Raw genomic sequence first — 20,549 nt, forward strand, 5'->3', positions numbered from 1 at the left:
ACTAATTCATCTTTCTTGTGCAAAACTCCAGAGGACACCATTCACCCATGATGGATGGGGGACTTCAGCCGGTGAAAGAATGATTTAGGATCTATACTCCGAGCCATGAATCCTTATGAATGAATGTGTTCTACTGTTATTGCCTGAATCTCCCAAATGACCCTCTCAGTCAATTCATGTGCTTCACCATGATCTGAATTGGCAGCAGCTCCCAGTGCCTCTATAGAGGGGACAGACACATCTTTAAGATATTCTGCTGTCAACTAATTGTTCTTTCTTCAGTTACTTTAACAAGTACTCATTTCATAGCGAGATGGATCCAACTTCAGTTTATTTATGACCTCCACCACAAAAGAAATCAATGGTTGCATCATCCTTTATTGATTCAATCCCATCAGTTGTGTTATAGATCTGCTCCCTGGCTTCAGAGTTGGCGGTACATCTTCAACTTACATCTGGCCCAATAACATGTAAAACTAAGCACATATTTTAAGTCAGCTTGATAGTTATCCTCTGTCACTAGCTTAGCATCTCTCTGAACAAAGGCAATAACCACAATTCTACTCTCCCCCCCTCCAACCGCACTCCATACGTGACACAGAAGGTACTTAGCCACTTGTCTGAGGCTTCCCCGCAATGTCAAGCAGTGTAGTTGGAAAGCAGAGGAACCGAAAACTTCTGTGCCAAATAGCATACAAAGCTGATATGACCTAATCAGTGATTCTTGGAGAGAACTTGACCTTGAAGACATTCGGAAAGTGTTTGAAGTTCCAAGAACAGCATAAGAAGGTCAACCACAAGAACAGTCAGGAAACCATTGCACAAGGCTGTCAATCAATAGTCTTTAGCATTTTTCAACTCTCAGAGCAATGTTTGACCCACACAGCTCCTGAGGTGTATGAATGTGGATCTATTCCTGGGAATGGAAGAGCTGGTTTCAGCCAACATTCAAAGTTATGAGCCAATTCAAAAGAATTAACCTGACCTTTAATTATTCAGGAAATGTTGGAATTCTTTTGCCAGCTTTTAAAACTAATTTTTTAAATCTTATTTGTTTACGCACAAGCAGCCGCAGCTAATTTTTGGAAAATAACTTTATGATATTAGTAGCCCAGGTCTTCCACTAATCTGGCTTAACTTTGGGTGTAGGATGAGAAATATTATGTTCAGAGCTGATGGCCATGAATCTTTCCGTTCTATGTTCATTTAAATCAAAAAGAGCTGCATTAGATCAAGTGCATTTAAGTGTGCACTAGTCACTATTCGCTGATGAATTATACAAAGTATAATTTGATTTGGAGTTCTATTGGCAATAGAATACTGTTATTTTATATACAAAATGCTAAGGCAGGTATATAAAGGGACTTCACACTTGATGTTCGTTTAAATGAACCTACAGTGATCCAGATTACTGCTTTGTCATTATTCAAGGGCATTTATTATTCTCTAAATAATATATTGATCATATAATTTCATATTAACAGTGATGAATATTAATTACTATAAATTAGTGAATAGTAAAGAATATCCCAATAATGGCAGATGCCATGGTAGACCTCAGCAATTTGTGCATGCTGTATAATTGATTAATGATGTAATCCAAAGGATTAATGAACGCTTTATAATTACTCTGAGTTGATCAAATAACAATTCATTCTGATTACTGGAAAATAAAATGGTCAGCGAACTTGGTAAGTAATTTATTCAGTGGAACAGGCATTTTGTATTGCTCTCATTCTTGCAGAGTCTTGAAAATGTTGCACATCAAATGAGTTCAATTAGAATTTGAGGCAAGATTGCAGGCTTTTTTGCACAATTACAGCAGAACTATTATAAGAAAGAAACAGATTAGAATTTGTTCAGATGCTTCACAACAAAACAACCTAGAGAAATCTGATCAGATTCCATCTGTTTCTAGGTCATTGGGCACAGCATTAGTACTGACTTCCAACAATCATTTCCATGTGTTTGTACTTTACCGTAGGTGAAGGCAAGTTGGTTTAACCTGAAGGGAGAGATGGAAGCCAGGGCTGACAGCTTTGATCTGGACCCTAAATCATCATCTCGAAGCCCTGCTGCTGATAGAGAACCACTGCAAAGGTCAAGCAGTGACTCACTGTTTCGAACAAGTGAGTGCATTCTGCAATTGACAATTTAATCCCCTTTAGTACTTTCACAGGCAAAAGATTTTATTAAGTATATCTAATGGAGGGCAAACAAGTTACTCCTTTGCCCATCTAAATAATAATAATCCTTGCATTTGATACAGCGCATTAACACGTCTTTGAGACGTCTCAAAGCGCTTCACAGAATATACTGTAAAGTATAATGACTGTGTTTTATGGGAGAAACAAGGTAGCCAATTGCGCACAAATCTCATGAAATGGGGTTTAACCTCTTGAGATCTAAATTAAAGCAAGTAGTGGTGCCCTGGTTGACTAAATCAAGCTTGCTTTGTTACAGGAATCCCTCACTCCAAATCCGCTTCCCTTCCCGGTTATGGAAAAAATGGATTACACAAGGTAAAGGAGATTTACATTTAAAAATAAAATATAGCGTAAATTATTACCCTCAAATGACTAGAATATTAATTGATTTGCATAAGCACTGAATGAAACCCCCTGGAAGTTCAGTGCTTTGTTTTAATACGGACAAACTCTACACCTTTCCAATTTGGAGATCACTGTACAGCAGTAGCCTTTTGCAAAGAAAACAGTCTAGTTCCTATTAATACAGTGTCCATTAACTATATTGTCAGTGGGAATATATAGTAAATCATGTACATACAACAACAAATGTACACTTTTAAAGCATGTACACATTTAAATCATATCAGGAGGACATCCTAAGGCACTAGTACAGTATGTAGGACCAATATCACAGTCTGGAAGATGTTTGATGTTTGACATTTTTTTAACAAAATTACAAACTGTAGTAGTTTTATCCCATAGGACACTGTGTTTGGCTCTGGGAGATCGCTGCTTTTATTTATTGAAATGAGATACAATAAACCTGCTGCAAACCAGTGGAAATGATGCTACTTAAAATAAATACCATGGTATCTATAGAGTATTCTGCAATCCCCTGCTGGCAAGAATTGTTCACATACTCGAGAAATTAAGCCAGGATCCAAAGCTGAAAGCTGAGTATTATGAGAATTAAATGATCTTTGTTGGGGAGGAAACACATTTCTCTCTCTCCCAGTTTCAGCATGAACAAAAGCCCAGTAAACAGAAAGATTCTTTATGGCTGTTCTTTGCCGGTTTTCAGGAAGAAACTTGCCATTTCCATACTATTAGGTAACAACAGTATGTATCCCATATAGAGAGTGTGGAGCGAATGAAATAGGAAGAACATCTTTATCAACTGACTGGTTGAGGAGCATTGATGGAAGTGCTTGTCCAGAAAGAGATGATTATGCTTTGAATTGGTTACTTAAGCCTGGTGCATAAATCTTCTGCAAAGACTGGATATAGTCGCCTACTTTTCTTGCTCTTTAATATTATATAACTCCATGTCATTTTACATCCAAGTGGATGCGGTCTAGAGTGAAAGATATATATGCATAGTAGGACACATATCAACTATTCTTGGAGGTTGCTTATGGACACTCGTGATTCAACAGACACTGTTGTTGTGTTCCTTCAAGTGGACAACTTAAACTGATGTCTTCCACCAACGGTGAATTGTATGGGAAGAGTAGAGATAAAGCCAAATGGGTCTCAAGTCAGTGACAATTCTGTGTTATCATATAGCTCTGCACAACTGAGAGTAGACAACAGTTCTGAGAGCACTGTGTCCAAAGTCGGGGGAAAGATTACTGTGTCAGGACCACAATCCTGCTTATTGATGTTCCTTATAAACCCCGTTCTGTTCCACGAGCAAAGTCCCGACTGAATCAAGTAACTCAACACAAACCAGGGATTGAATGTCAGACCTTCTTGGTTTCAGTGACTGAAGACCGCAGCACATACACCACATGTAAAGGCTGGTACCTCTCTGTATCCAGAGGTGAATGCTGAACTTTGGTTCCTAGAAACTGACTTGAATATATAATGAAGTACAATAAACATAGTAAAAAATGGAACTTTGCAGGTATAATAAGAAGCCACTTATGGGGCGGAGGAGTCATCATTGGCTCGCTGTAGAGAAGTTCTCCTCGTACACTTGTAATTATGCCTCATCTCGTGAACAGTGCCTGAATTCACCCACCCCATAATGTAGTTTGTGGTGTCAGTAAATGTTTCTCAGACATTTATTCTAGTGTTCCCTCTCCACTAGGCAGATTTTCCCCACTACGAGTCAGATCACGATACCAGTTGGGGAATGCGAGGTGAGGAACCTATTTTTAGCACTTTTGCCAGCACAGTAATGTGACCTAAATTTACTCATAACTAATCTTTTGAGTTAATTTGTTTGTTGTTTTAAAAGAAGTCTTACAATATCACTGAAATTCAATACTCTCTTTTCCTTCCTCTTTGCAGAATACAAGGTAAGAAGGACGTGACTCAGGTTAATAAACTTGAGTCCTACCATTGCGCACCTGAGCAGGTTAACATTTCTGTCTTATTTCCTTTGTGTTCTTTTTTCTGTGTTGAACGGTGAGGGCATTTCATTTATGTACAAAGACTACTAAATGTAGAGCATGCATGCATGATATTGATATTTAATGCAAAAGCATGCTGTACCTGGTAATTGTGTTAAATGTGGATTTCCTGTCATGGACAGGCTTGAATGCCTCTGATCTGGAGTGAACCACTTCTTTTCAATGCTCTAAATTTCTGCTCATTGTCTTCCCCTGAATGGAACAGCTGAGAATGACCACTTAGAGCAAGCCTGTGTCATATTTGGTTGAAAAACTAATGGTTTGGTTATAATTCAGCCTCAAAGGGAGCAATAAGGGGAGACAATCTGGGGGAAGGGAAGCTGCCCTAACCTGATAAATAGTTGCGATAGACAGATGTGAACAGTAAACAGCTCCCTTACTTTTTTAAACAATTCTACACTGTCATTGAAGGCCAATAAGCCAACACTCCAAGACTCCCCCAGTAGAATTCCTAGGAATAAAAGAAGAAATGGGTTGAAGATGACAGAAAATAACTGTAATCCAAACCTTATGTCCAAAATGAAGGATGTGGAGACTAATCAAATGTATCAACCGTTAAGGTTCTTTTATTTGTTGCAGGTTTATCCTTATGAAATGTTAGCTGTTACTTTGAAAGCTCGTGTCAAACTTCCAAAAGATGTGGACAGAACCAGACTGGAGGTAAGAACGCTCCAGTGTGAGTGAAGCACCGATAAAATTTTATATTTTATATTTTCTTTTGGCAAAAAGAAAGATTTTTTTCCTTTCATCTTGTGCGGTGTCCACCGTGTGAGATGGCTGCAAGATTTATTTGTGAGTGATCGATATTGTGTTTATTTCAACTCTGCAAGCACTAATGATTGTGCATCCATCCAAGCTACTTGGCAGGATAGCTTGGGAAAATCATTCCAATTTATACGGTAGGTCAACTTGCTTATTTTCAGTGATACCCTGTTTATACTGCGAGTGTGCTGGCAAATTGATGTAGTTCCAAAGATACAGTACATATTAAGTCACAATGAACTCGGATCTGACATTGGAGGAGTTAGTCTCAGGAAGAGGGAATTTGTGCTTGCCAACAGTACAAATACAACTGGCGTGATTCACCCTGGGCTGACTTCTCCATTTGATTGCAGAAAGTTCCCAGATGGTGCATTGAACTTCTGGGGTCTTACTTTCAACAAGAACTTCTTTTTAATGTTGGTAAAGGCTGATCATGCAACTACCACTTCAGCAATAGTAAAACACGTTGGTATTCTGCATAGATGTTGCATGGTTGTTTTTTCATAGCCCTGATTCAGAACAGGAGGTAAAATATCAGGGTTCACTCTACACTCCACTGCTGGGAGTGAAGCAGCTTCTCTGTTAATCGTACAAACACAGCATTACAACTCAATAAAAGGTCCAGAGCTTTGAGTGTAGATCACTGACATTCAGGGAAACAAGATAAGTCAATATGATACTTTTTTTTTCTTCAATCATTAGCAAGCGGAAAAAAATTTCAAGTCTAATTCGGTTTGATAACCTTCAATCTTAATACTGTTAACACAATAATTATGTAAACAGACCCAAAGTAATTTACCCACTTGATTACTATTACTGCTCTGTGTAATGGAAAAGCAGATGGACTACCATTAACAGTTTTAGCCAAAGCAAATGATAGATCTGATATTTGGATCGTGTTGTGACTCACAAAGTTAATGGTTTTATTTACCCTAGAGAAAACTGCAGTCATCTTTCAAACAAATAAAAAAATGTATTTAATAGAATAAAATATCATGACAAACAGTACTGCAGCCATACGTTCTATAATTTGGTCCGCGTGACAAGAGGGATATGCGTTATGTAGTTTCTGTGTTGGCAAGAATGTGCATAGATGCATTGGACCACATTTAAAGCTGTTTTGTATGGATTCCCCAGGATTAAGGAAGCTATAGCCAATGCTGCTTATACTTAAAGGAGCATATTCCCAATGGTCATAAAGTTACTGACCCTGATAGTGTTCACTTATAATTGGATACCCTTATTCCAACAACCTGCATTTATATAGTGCCCCTCACACAAGGTAGCATCTCAGACCACTTGAATTCCACACCAGCAAGGTCGCTAATTATATCAACCACAGATTCAACATAGTTTTCTTCAGCAGCAACTGCTTACCCTGCCCATTCCCCATAGAGAGGGATAGGTTTCTAACTGAATGTGATCCATATTGACCAGGTTGGATCAGTACACTTGCAGAAATAATAGGGACAATCTGAATGTGCAGAGCTGATCCATTTCAGAAAAATGTGACTCTTCTCTTGCCTGCACACATTCAGATGGTACTAATAGCACAAAAGGATGTAAAGTGATTCCAGGTTTTACTGTAGCTGTCAACAGCTAGAAAGAAATAGAGGTTGGAGGGATTATAAATTATTACCATTGGACATTGACATGATAGTGTCCTGAATGCTGTAAATCAAAGCCAAACTAGGTGGAGCAGTCCTGCTAGATATCAAGCTTGCCTTTGCTTTCTAATGTTAGACACAGCTTGTGAACAGCAGAACTCTCTCTCTCTACATATATATATATCTATAAAGATGAATAATTTACTTGAAAGTAGTTATTGATTGTGTGACACTTTTAATCAGTGACATTTGTCAGGTTTGCTCTCTGCTTGAGCACTCCTCCTAGGTTTTAGAAGTGGTGTGTTCTTTTCCTGGTGTTATCCGTAGAGTATATTGCTGCTCCCTGCTGGTTAAATCTTGTTATACCATCTATTGTTTCCCTAAACGTTTCAATATTTTTGAAGATCTTTGTGATTTGTGAATTTTAAGAAATCCATCTATTTTAAGGGGCAATAATATTTCATTTTAAGGGACAATATTATTATGCCATAGATAATAATAATCCTTGCATTTGATATAGTGCTTTTCACGTCTTCTAGACGTCTCAAAGCACTGCACAGAATATACTGTAAAGTGAATTGACCGTATGTTTGTGGGCAAAACGCGGCAGCCAATTGCACACAACAGTGTCCCATAAACAGTCCTGGATTGAGTGACCAAATTATTATTGTTTTTTTTTCTTGAGGGATTATTATTAGGTGTGTGGAGTAAGGAAACTTGCCCAAGGTTTTGCCCTTCCGGGAAACGAACCCAGGTCTCTCGCTTGCGAGGCAAGTGCTCTAACTACTGAGCTACAGAACTCCATATAGTTTATTCTCATTAATTGATGTTCATATTTTATATTAATGGATATAAAATCAAACGTGTGAGAGCATTGCCACCAGCCGCTGCCTGCAGCTGGGACACACATCCTTTCCAATGAGCAACGATTCCACAAGTTGGAGGTACAGAGCTTAAGCAGCAGATTCTTACCTCTCTGCATTTCCAATCAAGCGCTGGATGTATAAATGTATGTTCACAAACTCAGACTTCAGGTAATAACTTCCAGCAGCTGTCATCGCAACCCTCAGAGTTGCCTCATCAACTAACTGATGGACATCTACCTTCAATGTGGTAGGAAGACCTTTACAGGACCTTTACCTTTACTTGTGATGTACCAGCTGGCTTGATGATCTAGTGGTCTACAGCATTCTGGGTTTACCCAGAACAACTGTCAAAACATGCCTGCCTTGTCAAAGTCAGTGTCAACCATTTCCAATTCAGTTCTAGCATTAGATGCCCAGCAGGTGTCTGTTAACCCCAGTCCCAGAAGAGTACCAAAGTAACATTTAATTTTCCACATCGCCAGTCTCTTTGAAATATCAATTTACTTTCCCAATTGACACACTCTGTTGGAGAAAATACAAACTTGAATGTATCAGAAACTACTGCAATTTAAGTGCCTTTTGTTCAATCAAAAAACAAATTTTGTAACATTCTGTGACGCACTACATTAGCAAAACAAACATTAAGAGATATGGGGAAAGAGATGGAAAGTGGCCACTTAGAAAAATGGGTGTCATTCAGTGCACTCAATTTACATTCCAATAAAAATCAAATGGTGGTGCATTTCATTTGTCCTTCACTATGCTCTCTCAAACATTGCTTTAAACCACACGACCCTTGTGTAGATACAGTATTTTGACTTATTCAACCATGAAGTAATTTCTGGGATATTACCAGACTTTGGGTTAGTCGTAAAATTTGAAAATTGTGAACCTTATTTTTCTCTCTTCGGTTATTTCTTGTAGGAATTTGTAACACTTATGACAAAAAGGTTGTGACAGTGACATTATTTGTGGGATCAGTCAAGGTTTAATTTGGTTGGTCTTTGGTCTTCGTCAATTATCAGATATTTTCCTGAAGTTTCTTATTGGTATGTTCTGTAAACTCTTTCAACGCTGTCTAGATCCTATCCCCAGACAAGTTTTAAAATTCCCCAATCCGTCCTTTTTTATTAAGATAACTCGTGTCAGGGAACGACCATATGTTCTTTTGCCTTGCCTCTCTCCTGTGATCTCACCCTATAATTGTTTCCTACACATGAGAGGTGATACTCTAGGCTGAACTTGCAGTTCCAGTCAGATTTTTATGTGGTCCGCTTAGTATCTGCCACATATGGAAATCCATCACTGTGCTTAAGAGTATTCAAACCAGACTGAGTTCCACATATGCATGGCAGCGAAACATGGAAATCTTCTGTGTGTCTAGAAAGAAATACAGACTTTCTTACTGGAGGGATTCACCTTCTTATCTAATTCTGGAGAGTATTAGGTGCAGTGTAGAAAAAGCCAATGCATTGGGGTTTGCTGGAGTTTAACCAGCTAAAAGCTGTCAGCATGTCATCAAAAGCACTGTTTGTGTATAATAATGTGGTTTTTCTGCTTCTTTGAGGCACATGACTGCTTGACAGGATACTATCAGCAGGTGGCACTCTTCGCAAGCTTCAGCTCTTCCAGAATGATATCAGCATTTGATTTAACAATTCAGCAAAATATCATCATTTTAGGATGTTCCGACAATTATCAATATATTTCAAATACCATTTTCCATCTTAACATTTAAACGGCCATCAATTTAGCACCCAGCATGGACTAATTGGGCTGAATGGCCTGATTCTGTGCTACATCATTCTATGATTCTATGTAATACTATGTAACATTTTGTGATTGGTCTTTGCATTGTGTTTAAAGAAATAATACAATAACAACAAATTCAACATTTTCGCTAAAGAAATCACTGAAAGCATGAATGAAAGCATCTCCCTTTGTATATAAGTTTCTTTTCTTTCTACAATCTATAAATAGACCGCATATAAAGTCGAAATGTCTCAAAGAGCTTTGTGTGAAATTGCTGTAAAGTGTAGTGACTGTTGAAAACTGGGCAACCAATTTGCACACAGCAGATCACACAATCAGCCATAGTTGTTGAAAGGTGAATTTATGTGGAGGATTGTTGGCTAGGATGATGTAAGAAACTTAACTTTTCAAATAGTATCATGGGATCTTTAACACTCATCTGAAACAAATAGGATCTCAGTTTAATATCTACCTGAGTACAGCAATAATAATAATAATAATTCTTGCATTTGATATAGCGCTTTTCACGTCGGGAGGACGTCCCAATGGGAATTAAGCCTAGAATATTAGCTCATTGTCCTGATATGAGGCTTAAACTTGTGGAGTCCTGTAGCTCAGTGGTTAGAGCACTCGCTTTGCAAGCGAGAGACCTGAATTCAATTCCAGGCAGAGGGCGAAACCTTGGGCAAGTTTCCTTACTCCACACGCCTAATAATAATCCCTCCAAAACCGTAAACAATAATAAATTGGTCATTTTCAATCTACGACTGTTTGTGGGACATTGCTGTGCGCAATTGGCTGCCACGTTCGCCCACAAACATACAGTCAATTCACTTTACAGTGTGTTCTGTGAAGCGCTTTGGGACGTCCTCCCGACGTGAAAAGCGCTATATCAAATGCAAGGATTATTATTATTATTATTATTGTTATAAACTCACACCCTTCAAACCCAGAGGCAAGAATGCCATCAAGTGAGCCAAGGTGACACAAAGATTTGACTCGTATGCCCTTCTCTTTTCAACTTTGACGGTGTCTTACCCTTCAGCTTGTTTTCTCAATATAAAAATGAATGCCTCCCTTGTATCTTATTATATTTGAGACAGTGCCTTATCACTGTCTCAGAGTTTTTCTTTCAGGTGAAGTGACTGTATTTGTAGATGAACATTCCCCAAATAAAATTGGTTATTCACTTCATGTTTGTGGGAAATTGTTGGGTGCAAATTGCACATAATTTACAGTGTACCCTGTGAAGTGCTTTGGGACATCCTCCTGATGCGAAAGCTGCTATACCAAATATAATGATTATGGTGATGATTATTTTTTATTGTTATTATTAGCATTGTGCATACAGCAATGTCCCACAAAAGAATTATGAAGTAAATGACCAATTTTATCTGGTGATTTATTGGCCAGAATATCAGGAGGCACTCATCTCTTTTTGAAACGTGTTAAGGGATAATTAATGTCCATCTGAACAGGTAGACAGGATCTCAGTTTAACTCTCATCCAAAGCACAGCAGCTCCAAAAATGCAGCACATTCTCAGCACTGCAGTGGAGTGTCAGTCAAAGTGGGGCTTGAAACACAACCTTCTGATTCAGAGCCAAGAATGATTATTTTTTATTGTTATCAACTGAGCCAGTGCGGCACCTGGTACCTTGTACGTAATACAAACTAACCTAGAATTCCCTTTTATCGTGTTCTACAACTACAGACTAATTTCTCTTGTGACTTTCTCTCATTTTTCAGACACTTACATCAAAATTGAAGATTTAGTCAAATTAGGTCATTTTGATCAAACTGTAGAACCATTGATATTTAGAGTGCATGAGGAGGCCTTTCGGCCAACTGTGTCATTGAAAGAACATTTGATTCAGTCCCATGTCCCATAGCACCACAAAGTATTCCTTTTTAGATATCTATCTAGTTCCCCCTTGAAAGCTAATGTTGTCCCTCCCTTGTCCCTCGCCCTCAGCAGAATATTCCGTATCCAAGCAACCCTCTGTGTAAAACAATCCTCCAGATCGCTCTCTTCGGTCAGTTTCTAATTATCTTAAAGTGACTCCCACTTGTCATTGGTTTACCGACCCATGGAAATAATTTCCCCTTAATAACAATATCAAAACCCTTCATAATTGTAAAGAACTCTATCAGTTCATCCTTTCACTCATCCTATTAATCCTGAGGTCTAAACAATGCAGTTATTTATCCTGAACGTGTGCTCACTGAAACATCATCCCGAAGACCCACTGACTCGACTCCTCCCGCCGCACTCTCAAACCCTTAAGCTGACCCGGCTTTTGCTCATCTTTCCCCTCCCCCCAATCTGGCTCTGATACCCAGTCAGATGCGTAAACTGTTTTGCAGATATCCTGCCAATGTAGGAGGCACTATATAATTGTATCTACCATACGAAGAAATCCATCTCCATGCTTAAGAGTATCGAACCAGACACAGTTCCATGCATGCCACCGACACATGCAAGTTCCAATGTCTGGAATGGAATGCACAGGGCACATACGCTGTCTGCCTAATTGAAAAGAGTATTCGGCCCAGTTGGCAAGAGCCAAGGCTTGGGGATCCGATAATGTGCATTGGAGCATTATTGGAGTTTAACCAGCTAAAACCGTACAGCTTGCCATTGAAAGCACTGTCTGGCAAGCTTCCCGTTGCTTGTCCAGTTAGGACCACCCTACTCATTGAGGCTTTGGCACTATATAAATATAAATTGTATTGTAACTGTAGCTAACACTCCTAGCTCTTGATCAGAGTTGGCCCACACAGTGAAACAGGAAATCAGTACCAGATTCAATATCAACCAAATGTGAATCTGGGACGGAAACCTCAGTATCAAGTCAATCAATTATTCAACAACACCCACCCTATTAATTCATCACAAGTGATGAAAGTGTGATGATTCTTAATGGATTTAGATTCAGTGTGGTAAGTCTGCAAAGAAATATTGCATTTTCACCCTATAATTATGGAAAGATTATATTAACTGCTGCAAACTCTGAGAATATAAAGGAGGAAAAGACGAGATTGTTAATGTGAGGAAGCTTTGTTCAATGGGGTGAGGATGTAAAGATTCTGGCAAAGCTGAGGTGCAATGCAGCAAGGCTCTGATTATGCTTTAGGAGTCTGCAGAGGGATACAGGCTTATGCCACATCTGGTTGGATTACAATTTTACAATTTTAATTCGAACACTTCTAGATTGAGTGTGACCTCACTCTAACTGACACTCCTAGCTCTTTACCAAATATTAAACCAATATTTGGTTCAGCACAAAGTTATTTTTTTTGGAGTCCAAATTATTTGTAAAAGATATTCTGCCTTTCCTATCTTCAGCTTTCTGCCTGCTTTGCAGCTGTATCGGGTTCTCTGCCAATGATGCTCCCAAGCATCTGATATTTTTTCTCACTCCGGGGAGTGCCTGGCCTCGCACTGGCACCTTCTCCTGCTGGCAAGGCTAGGAGTGGGATTTGAGAGCATTGCCCAGCGCCCTGGTATCATTCCTGTTAAATGGATTTCCATCGCTGCAGCATCCACAAGAGAGTAACCCCTCTTTGCCAAGACAAAAATAGATAACATCTCTTTCAGGCAAATCATGCAAGCTTCAGCCAATTGCCAAAACATTAGACAAGAACATTTCTGTGACTATTGTACACTGAGGTTTTGACTAAAACTGCAGACAGGATTATCTAAAGTGATACAATAAAAGGGTTTACTTTAATACCTATGTTGTGATAGTATCTTGGATTTAGAGGTATTACTTTTGGACCCTTGGCTTTTGCTGTCTTGTGATGAAATGTATTTTTCACAGACTGGGGAAAGTACAGTTAAAAATTATATTATAAAAATAAGAAATGTAACTGTTAAAATGTACCATTTGTTGCCAAAAAATGTGCTTTTGATTGAAAACAGCTGACACATCAGTTTGCTGTCCCTTTGTTGACGCACTGTAAAGTGGGAACTGACAGTATTAATTTGCACAGTGTATCTGTATTATAGAGAAACAAAGTCATGTCCCACCATTATTATCCTGGAGGACCCAGTACTTTTACAAATAGTGTTGAGCTTTCAATTCACTCTCAAAAAAGACATGAAGATTGAAGTGACAATAACTGGATTTATTCTTAAACACAATATTGTTTTGCTTTAGAGAAATGTTTAAGAGCAACGGTTTAAGGGGTGAAGAATGTGATGTTTCTACTCAAATGTGTATCACATCAAAACCATTAAGAAGTATTTCAATGTTCACCTTGATATTACAGTAAAATGGATGCATTCCTCTTTTACTGATAGCTACAAAACATTCTAGATAATTTTAAGATGTGTTCACATTGTACTTTTCACAGTTAATTGCCACAAAAAGCCCATGATTATCCATGGTAAAGCTGAGCTGCGCAGTGTGATGTGAATCTAAATCGCACACAAAACCTGCCCTTGACAAAGAGTGCCTATTCTTTAAGAATCTTTCTATTCTTTAAACTACAATATAACATGCTTCATTTTAATAATAATCCTTGCATTATCGTGTCTTCAAGAAGTCTCAAAGCACTTCACAGCATATACTGTAAAGCTTAGTGACTGTGTATTTTGTGGGCGAAACCTTCATTATAATGCAAGTTCACGTATTGCACAGTTGGAATGTGGACCCTGAACTTACTTACATTAGACGTATGCATAGATGCACACTCCACCTCATGGAGCCAGTGTGGAACCGCGGTGTGCGGTTCAGCTTTACTTACCTTCCGCAAAATTGCCGGACTCCGCCAATACATCTCTCCTCAAGCACTGAGACCATCATCCATGCTTTCATCATGTCCATTAGATTACGTCCACTGTCTGCTCACCGGACTTCCGAACTCTTCCCTCCAAAAGCTCAAGACCATTCAGGTTACACAAGCCTATTATCACCTTTCTTGGCTCCATTGATTCCCATTTCCCTTGGCATCACTGGCTCCTCATTCCCACTTTTAACTCTGTCCATGGTCTTGCTTCTACCTACCTCAGCAATCTATTAAAACATTACTAACCCGTCTGCTCCCTCCGTTCGGCGGGCACTAGCCTACTCTGTATGTTTTGCCCTGCCTGCCCCATCATCGGTAGTCAGACCTTCAGCCTTTCTGTGGAACTCTCCGGAAATTGATGCCGGGGCTCCTCAGCCTCACCTCATCCGCTGCCTTCTTCAATGCCCATTTCAAGACCTTCCTTTTTGACCTCTCCTTCGGTCATCCTCCCAACTCCACCTCATTGCTGAGGTGAAAACCCTTCACTGTCCAGTGTCTCGGGATAACCTCCTAATACAAAAGGCACTACATAAATGCAATTTAATAATAATAATCGTTGAATTTGATATAGTGCCTTATCATGTCTTTGAAACGTTTCAAAGAGCTTCACAGAACATACTGTAGATTGAATTGACTTTGTATTTTATGGGCAAAACGCAGCAGCCAATTGCACACAGCAGTATCCCACAAACAGTCATAGATTGAGTGATCAAATTATTATTATTTTTGTAAGACATTATTACCCCAGAAATTCAATCCGCCAATCGACTAACAACCGGGTTCCTACTTACTGCTAGGTAAACGGAGTAAGGGAACTTGCCAAAAGTTTTGCCCTGCCCAGGAATCGAACCCAGGTCCCCTCACTTGCAAGGCAAGTGCTCTGGGACGCTACCCTGCATGAGAGATGACATATAAATGCAAGTTGTTGTTGAGTGCTCTAACCACTAATTTGTTGTTGGTGTTGGTAGAGCAAATTCAGAGTTTTGCCCAAAAGGCTTAGTTGCTCAGATGCAGAATTCTAATATTGGTTGTTAATTTTTTTTAACAAGCCCTCCACCTCCACCCCCGCCCCCGACCAGTGTGATGAGGAGTAAGAATTCTAAGTCAGGTTTCCCACTCAAACGCGTTCCACTGCTGGAAGTGATATTGTTCCTCCACCAGATGTTAAATTAGGTGGAATCAGATGGAAAATGACATTCTCCATCTGGAGGAAGCTGTGAAAACATCTAATGAGAAATTGATTGCAAAGTCTATCTGTGAATGATATAAAAACATGATAGCCGTTTCATTTTTTTACCATGTTTTTATGAAATAAACTATGGGGTCGCCATAAAATGTTAGTGGAAAAGAATATATGAAAAAGATTTGGAACTGCCGTGAAAAAAGAAACTTTCCCAATTGAAAAAAAATGCAAGATATCAAATTAAATTTGTAGTTGGTTAAATTGCTGGCCTTTTACCTCCATGGTACTGTATGGACTGAATCCACCATATATAGATGTGTTGAAAATCTTTTCTTTTTTCAGGTTGGATTGTCTCAGTGAAATGATCACGAACAGTTACAATATAATACAATACAAATCCAGATTTATATAGCATCTTTCATGCTGGGAGGACAACGCACTGGACAATCCAGGCTTTGCACCTGGGGGTGGGGTGTGGGGGGGAATTGAAGATTGCCAAAACACAGTGAAAGAGAAGGGTCTTGAAGTGACCGGATGAGTTGAAGGGACTCCAGGATGGAGTTTAAGATTTACTGAAAGCCTGACTCCAGATGATGGAGCAGGTGAGGTGAGGGACGTGAAGCAGGCCGGTACCCGCTGAACGGAGGGAGCAGCTGGGTTGGTCGGGTTAGAGGAAGCCGCAGAGGTAGGTTGGGGCAAGACCATAGAGGCATTTAAAAATCAGGACAAGAAACCCAAAGGCCAGCATTAAACGGTCCAGAATTCCCTGCCTCACTCACAAATCTTTTTCTGACATTGGAGTTACATTTCAGACAAAACAGAAGTGGCNTTTTTTTAACAATCCAGCCTGCCCAACCTAGGTGTATTGCATGTGATATTGGGTGATAAGGAGAAACAACCGTGAATGCAAACTCGAAAAGTTTGTACCAGCCAGTGACTGGTAGAAGGAGCCATTTAGAAACTTGCTGCAAAAGGGGTGACATTTGCAAACCAGATTCATTGGAAATTGTAGCTTCCATTTTGGAAGACTCTGAATAAAATAAAAGCTAAGCCAGAAACATCTGTAAACAAGCTGGACTTTACCACAGTTCTCTAATATTGCAATTCGGTTTTCCTAAACCGGAAGTTGCAATTAGTGATTTATAATATTGCTTGTATTTGATACAATGCCTGAAATCAAAACATCTCAAAGCATTTTACAAATGTTACTGTTAAATGTAGTTTCCTCCAATTTCCTTGCCTTCATTTTTTGTTGTTAAATGGCTTTTCATTAGTACCTGTGGTTTTAGATTTTGCCAATAATACTTTACCCAAATACTTTGTAAAAATGCAATCCTCCAGATAAAATTAGTCATTCACTTTATGGCTTTATGTGGGACATTGCTGCGCACAATTTGCTTGCAACATTCACCTTCATAGTCACGATACATTACAGTCAATCCCATGAAGTGTTTTAAGATGTTATGACAACATGATAAGGCATGGTGTACCAAGTAAATAATAATAATCCTAACAATTAACATATCCTTTCATGTCAGGAGGATATCTTAGTGCTTTGCAAGATGTTAATGCAAGAATTACTATTGTAATGACTTTGACCAACAAAAAGAAGAGTTTCGCTGGCCCCTTAAACAGCCTGTTGCATAAACAAACAGGTTTCTACATATAGTTTTGTCACACCTTCTGTGTAAGTTGTCAGTGCTATTAAAAAGTAGGGAGTGGATTCGCAGTGCCATGTTCTGTTGTGATTGTAGTTGTGCTAGCTCTGCAATCCATTCCAAAGCTTTGGAATCTTTGGAACAGGTGCACCCCTAGAAAACACATTCCCCCAAATCACAGAGAATATAATATTTCACCGGTTGTACCTGCATACATTTAATGGGTAAATCAGTATCTGATTTTTTTTTTACAGGTGAAGAAAATAAACTAGTTTATCTAACTCTGTGATTAACAAAGATCCAGAGTGTTATACATCAGTGCGACTGGAAATGCTCTATCATTAAGTAGTGGAATTTATTAGGTGTAAGTGTAGTATCAACTGACAGCTGCCAATGAACTGCAACTGATGTTTACCTCTCATTTGCTGTTGTATAATAATTGATCCAAGAAAAATTTATTACACTTGACTAGATGTCAAAACCATAACTGATATCAAAACCAAACCTTAGGCAAGTTTCCTTACTCCACACGCCTAATCATAATCCCTCCAAAAAAACAAAACAATAATAAATTGGTCATTTTTAATCCACGACTGTTTGTGGGACACTGCTGTGCGCAATTGGCTGCCACGTTTCACCCACAAATATACGGTCAATTCACTTTACAGCATATTCTGTGAAGCGCTTTGAGATGTCTAGAAGACATGAAAAGCGCTATAACAAATGCAAGGATTATTTTATTATTATACCTGTGACCAGGACTCCCTCTGCCTCCTCGTCCTCCTGGATCTCTCTGCTGCATTCAACACAGTCAACCACACCATCCTCCTCCACCGCCTCCCCCTCTCCAACTTTGTGGGACCGCACTCGCATTGTTCGAGTTCTACTTAACAAACCACCTCCATTTCATCTCAGCAAATGGTTTCTCCTCCCACCCCCGCCCGGTCACCTGCGGCGTACCCCAGGGCTCCATCCTTGGCGCTCTTCTTTTCCTTATCTATATGCTCCCTCTGGGCAATGTCATCCTCAGACGTGGGGTAAACTTCCACATTTATGCAGATGACACACAAATCTACTTTGCCTCCTCCAGTACCAACTCCAGGTCTGCTGATGTTCTATCAGTTTGTCTGGCAAACATCAAAGCCTGGATGAGTGTAAACTTCCTGCAGCTGAATGTGGACAAGATGGAAGCCATACTCCTTGGCTCCGGTCAACGTCTTCACTCCTGAGGATCTGAACTCAAACTCCCAGGGCTCTCTCTCAGACTCACAGAACCAGTGCACAATCTGGGTGTCTGATTCAACCCCCAGCTGTTCTTCCTCCCCCACATCGGGTCCCTGACCAAGACCGCCTTCTTCCACCTTCGTCACATTGCCTGCCTCCGACCGTTCCTTGCCCCATTTGCAGCCGAAACTCTTGTGCATGCGTTTGTCACCTCCCGCCTGGATTACTCCAACGAACTCCTCGACGTTCTCCCCAGCTCCACTATTCAAAAGATCCACTCAACTGGCACCGGCTTCCTGCTCAACCCTCGCATCCTCCGCCCCACCATCGGAGGTCGGGCTTTCAGCCACTATGCACTGAAAGTCTGGAATACTCTCCCTCAATCCTTCCGCGTTGCCCCCTCTCCCCTTTTTCACGTCCCGCCTGAAAACCTTCCTGTTCGACCATGCTTACAGCCACCTCCCACCCCGCCAGCTCGGAATCAGGATCCACCATTGTTAGGCGCTCTGAGACACTACCCTGCGTGGAGGATGCAATATAAGTGCAAGTTGTTGTTGTGCGGAATTAATTTTGTATAATGACTTTGGCATTAAGAGTTAATTTTGTTTGTTAAAGTTCTTTCCCCCGCCACATCGGCACCAGCATTTGTAAATCAATTTCTAAACCAATGAAAACCATAAATCTATCAATTGTGACATTGGCAATGCAAGCCTACCACCACTTTAATCATATTAATCGTATTAATAATAGTAAATCTTACATTTGGCAACATCCCAAAATGCTTCACGGGATATACAGTAAAGTGCAGTGACTGTGTGTTTTATGGGCAAAAACAGCCCAATTTACATATACCAGTGACCCGCAGACATGAAGTGAATGACCTGTTGTTGGCCAGGACATCGGGAGAAACATCATTCTCTTTTGAATAGTGCCATGAGACCTTTAACATCCAACTGAACAGGCAGATGGAACTTCGGTTCATCCGAAGGACGGGACCCCTGACAATGCTGCACCCCTTCTCCCCCCGCCCCCAAACTAGCGTTACATTGGAGTGTCAGCCTAGACTATATGAGTTTGAAGTACTGACATGGGGCATGAATCCATAGTGTTCTGACACACAGGCCAGAATGCTAATTGTCACCGTATGCAAATTGGTTGTAGTGTTTGCCTACAAAATACACACTGCCTTCCCTACACCCCCTCCAATGCCAAGGATATCTAATTTGCAAAATTCACAAAAGGATTTGTAAATGCCGAATCCCAACGCATCACAGCTAATAGTCTGAACTTCCACTAAAAAACTGACTTCAGGGAAGGTGAAACTGAGATCAGTGTTCAAGTAAAGTTCCAAAAAGTCAATCCCAATTCAGCTGGGATTCAGTGATTCTAATTAATTATCCACATCTTACAAATCAGACCCCATGATGTCTGTACAGCGATAATTGTTCACAGTGCTCCAGGTGGGGCCTGATCAATCCATTATAACACCGTCACACACATCCTGACCTAGAATGTAAAATTGTATTTGTTTGGTTTGAGAAATGTGAGTGATTTCAGTGCTATTTGCATTATTGATGTCGATTCTGTCAACGTCTGCTCTGCGTAATTTAATATGAATTGTTTTTATTTGCTATAGATTATTGTAGAGAAAGTGAATAACCTGAAATAAATGGGTTATGTAATAATTTTTTTATGTCTTCTCTCCCACCAAAAAGATATATAGATCTACATACTAGATGACTTGTTTCTTGTGATCTCTAAGCTGTTTGAGATAGGAGCCGATTTGACAGCTGTCAGCTATGAACCATGCATAACATCCGCTGTCATTGCTGTTTGTTTGGTATCAGCATCAATCTGCATTGTACTTACCAGGTGCTATCTTGGTCAGCTAATTCTCAAAGGAATAGTGCCAGCATAAGTAGGGGAATTGTAATAATGAGAGGCTCATGTGCGTGCATAATGGTTGTTGAAGTGGCCATGAAAATAGATACCGAAGCCTGCTGTTTAGTGACTGAGTGTTATTCAGACATTGGTCTGAACTGTGATCTGAAAGATTGAATGATTAGAAATTCTGTGCTACTTTTTAAAACCAATTTGT

At 39.7% G+C, this 20,549-nt stretch overlaps 1 protein-coding gene across 7 annotated transcripts in view; it reads left to right on the forward strand.

Annotated features, from left to right (window-relative positions):
• The window catches only part of LOC103187169 (actin binding LIM protein family, member 2), a 159,918-nt gene that overhangs the window by 134,164 nt on the left and 5,205 nt on the right, over nucleotides 1-20,549 (forward strand). For 6 of the 7 annotated variants that reach the window (XM_042345385.1, XM_007906553.2, XM_007906554.2 and 3 more), the window contains 5 exons: nucleotides 1,985-2,129; nucleotides 2,464-2,522; nucleotides 4,282-4,333; nucleotides 4,485-4,492; nucleotides 5,186-5,266. In XM_042345385.1, the coding sequence (XP_042201319.1) occupies nucleotides 1,985-2,129; nucleotides 2,464-2,522; nucleotides 4,282-4,333; nucleotides 4,485-4,492; nucleotides 5,186-5,266 (345 nt within the window). The remainder of the gene's footprint in view (nucleotides 1-1,984; nucleotides 2,130-2,463; nucleotides 2,523-4,281; nucleotides 4,334-4,484; nucleotides 4,493-5,185; nucleotides 5,267-20,549) is intronic. The other variant, XM_042345389.1, reaches the window with a different exon arrangement.

This window comes from Callorhinchus milii, unplaced genomic scaffold (assembly GCF_018977255.1).
Source record: "Callorhinchus milii isolate IMCB2004 unplaced genomic scaffold, IMCB_Cmil_1.0 Scaffold44, whole genome shotgun sequence".
NCBI lineage: Eukaryota > Metazoa > Chordata > Chondrichthyes > Chimaeriformes > Callorhinchidae > Callorhinchus > Callorhinchus milii.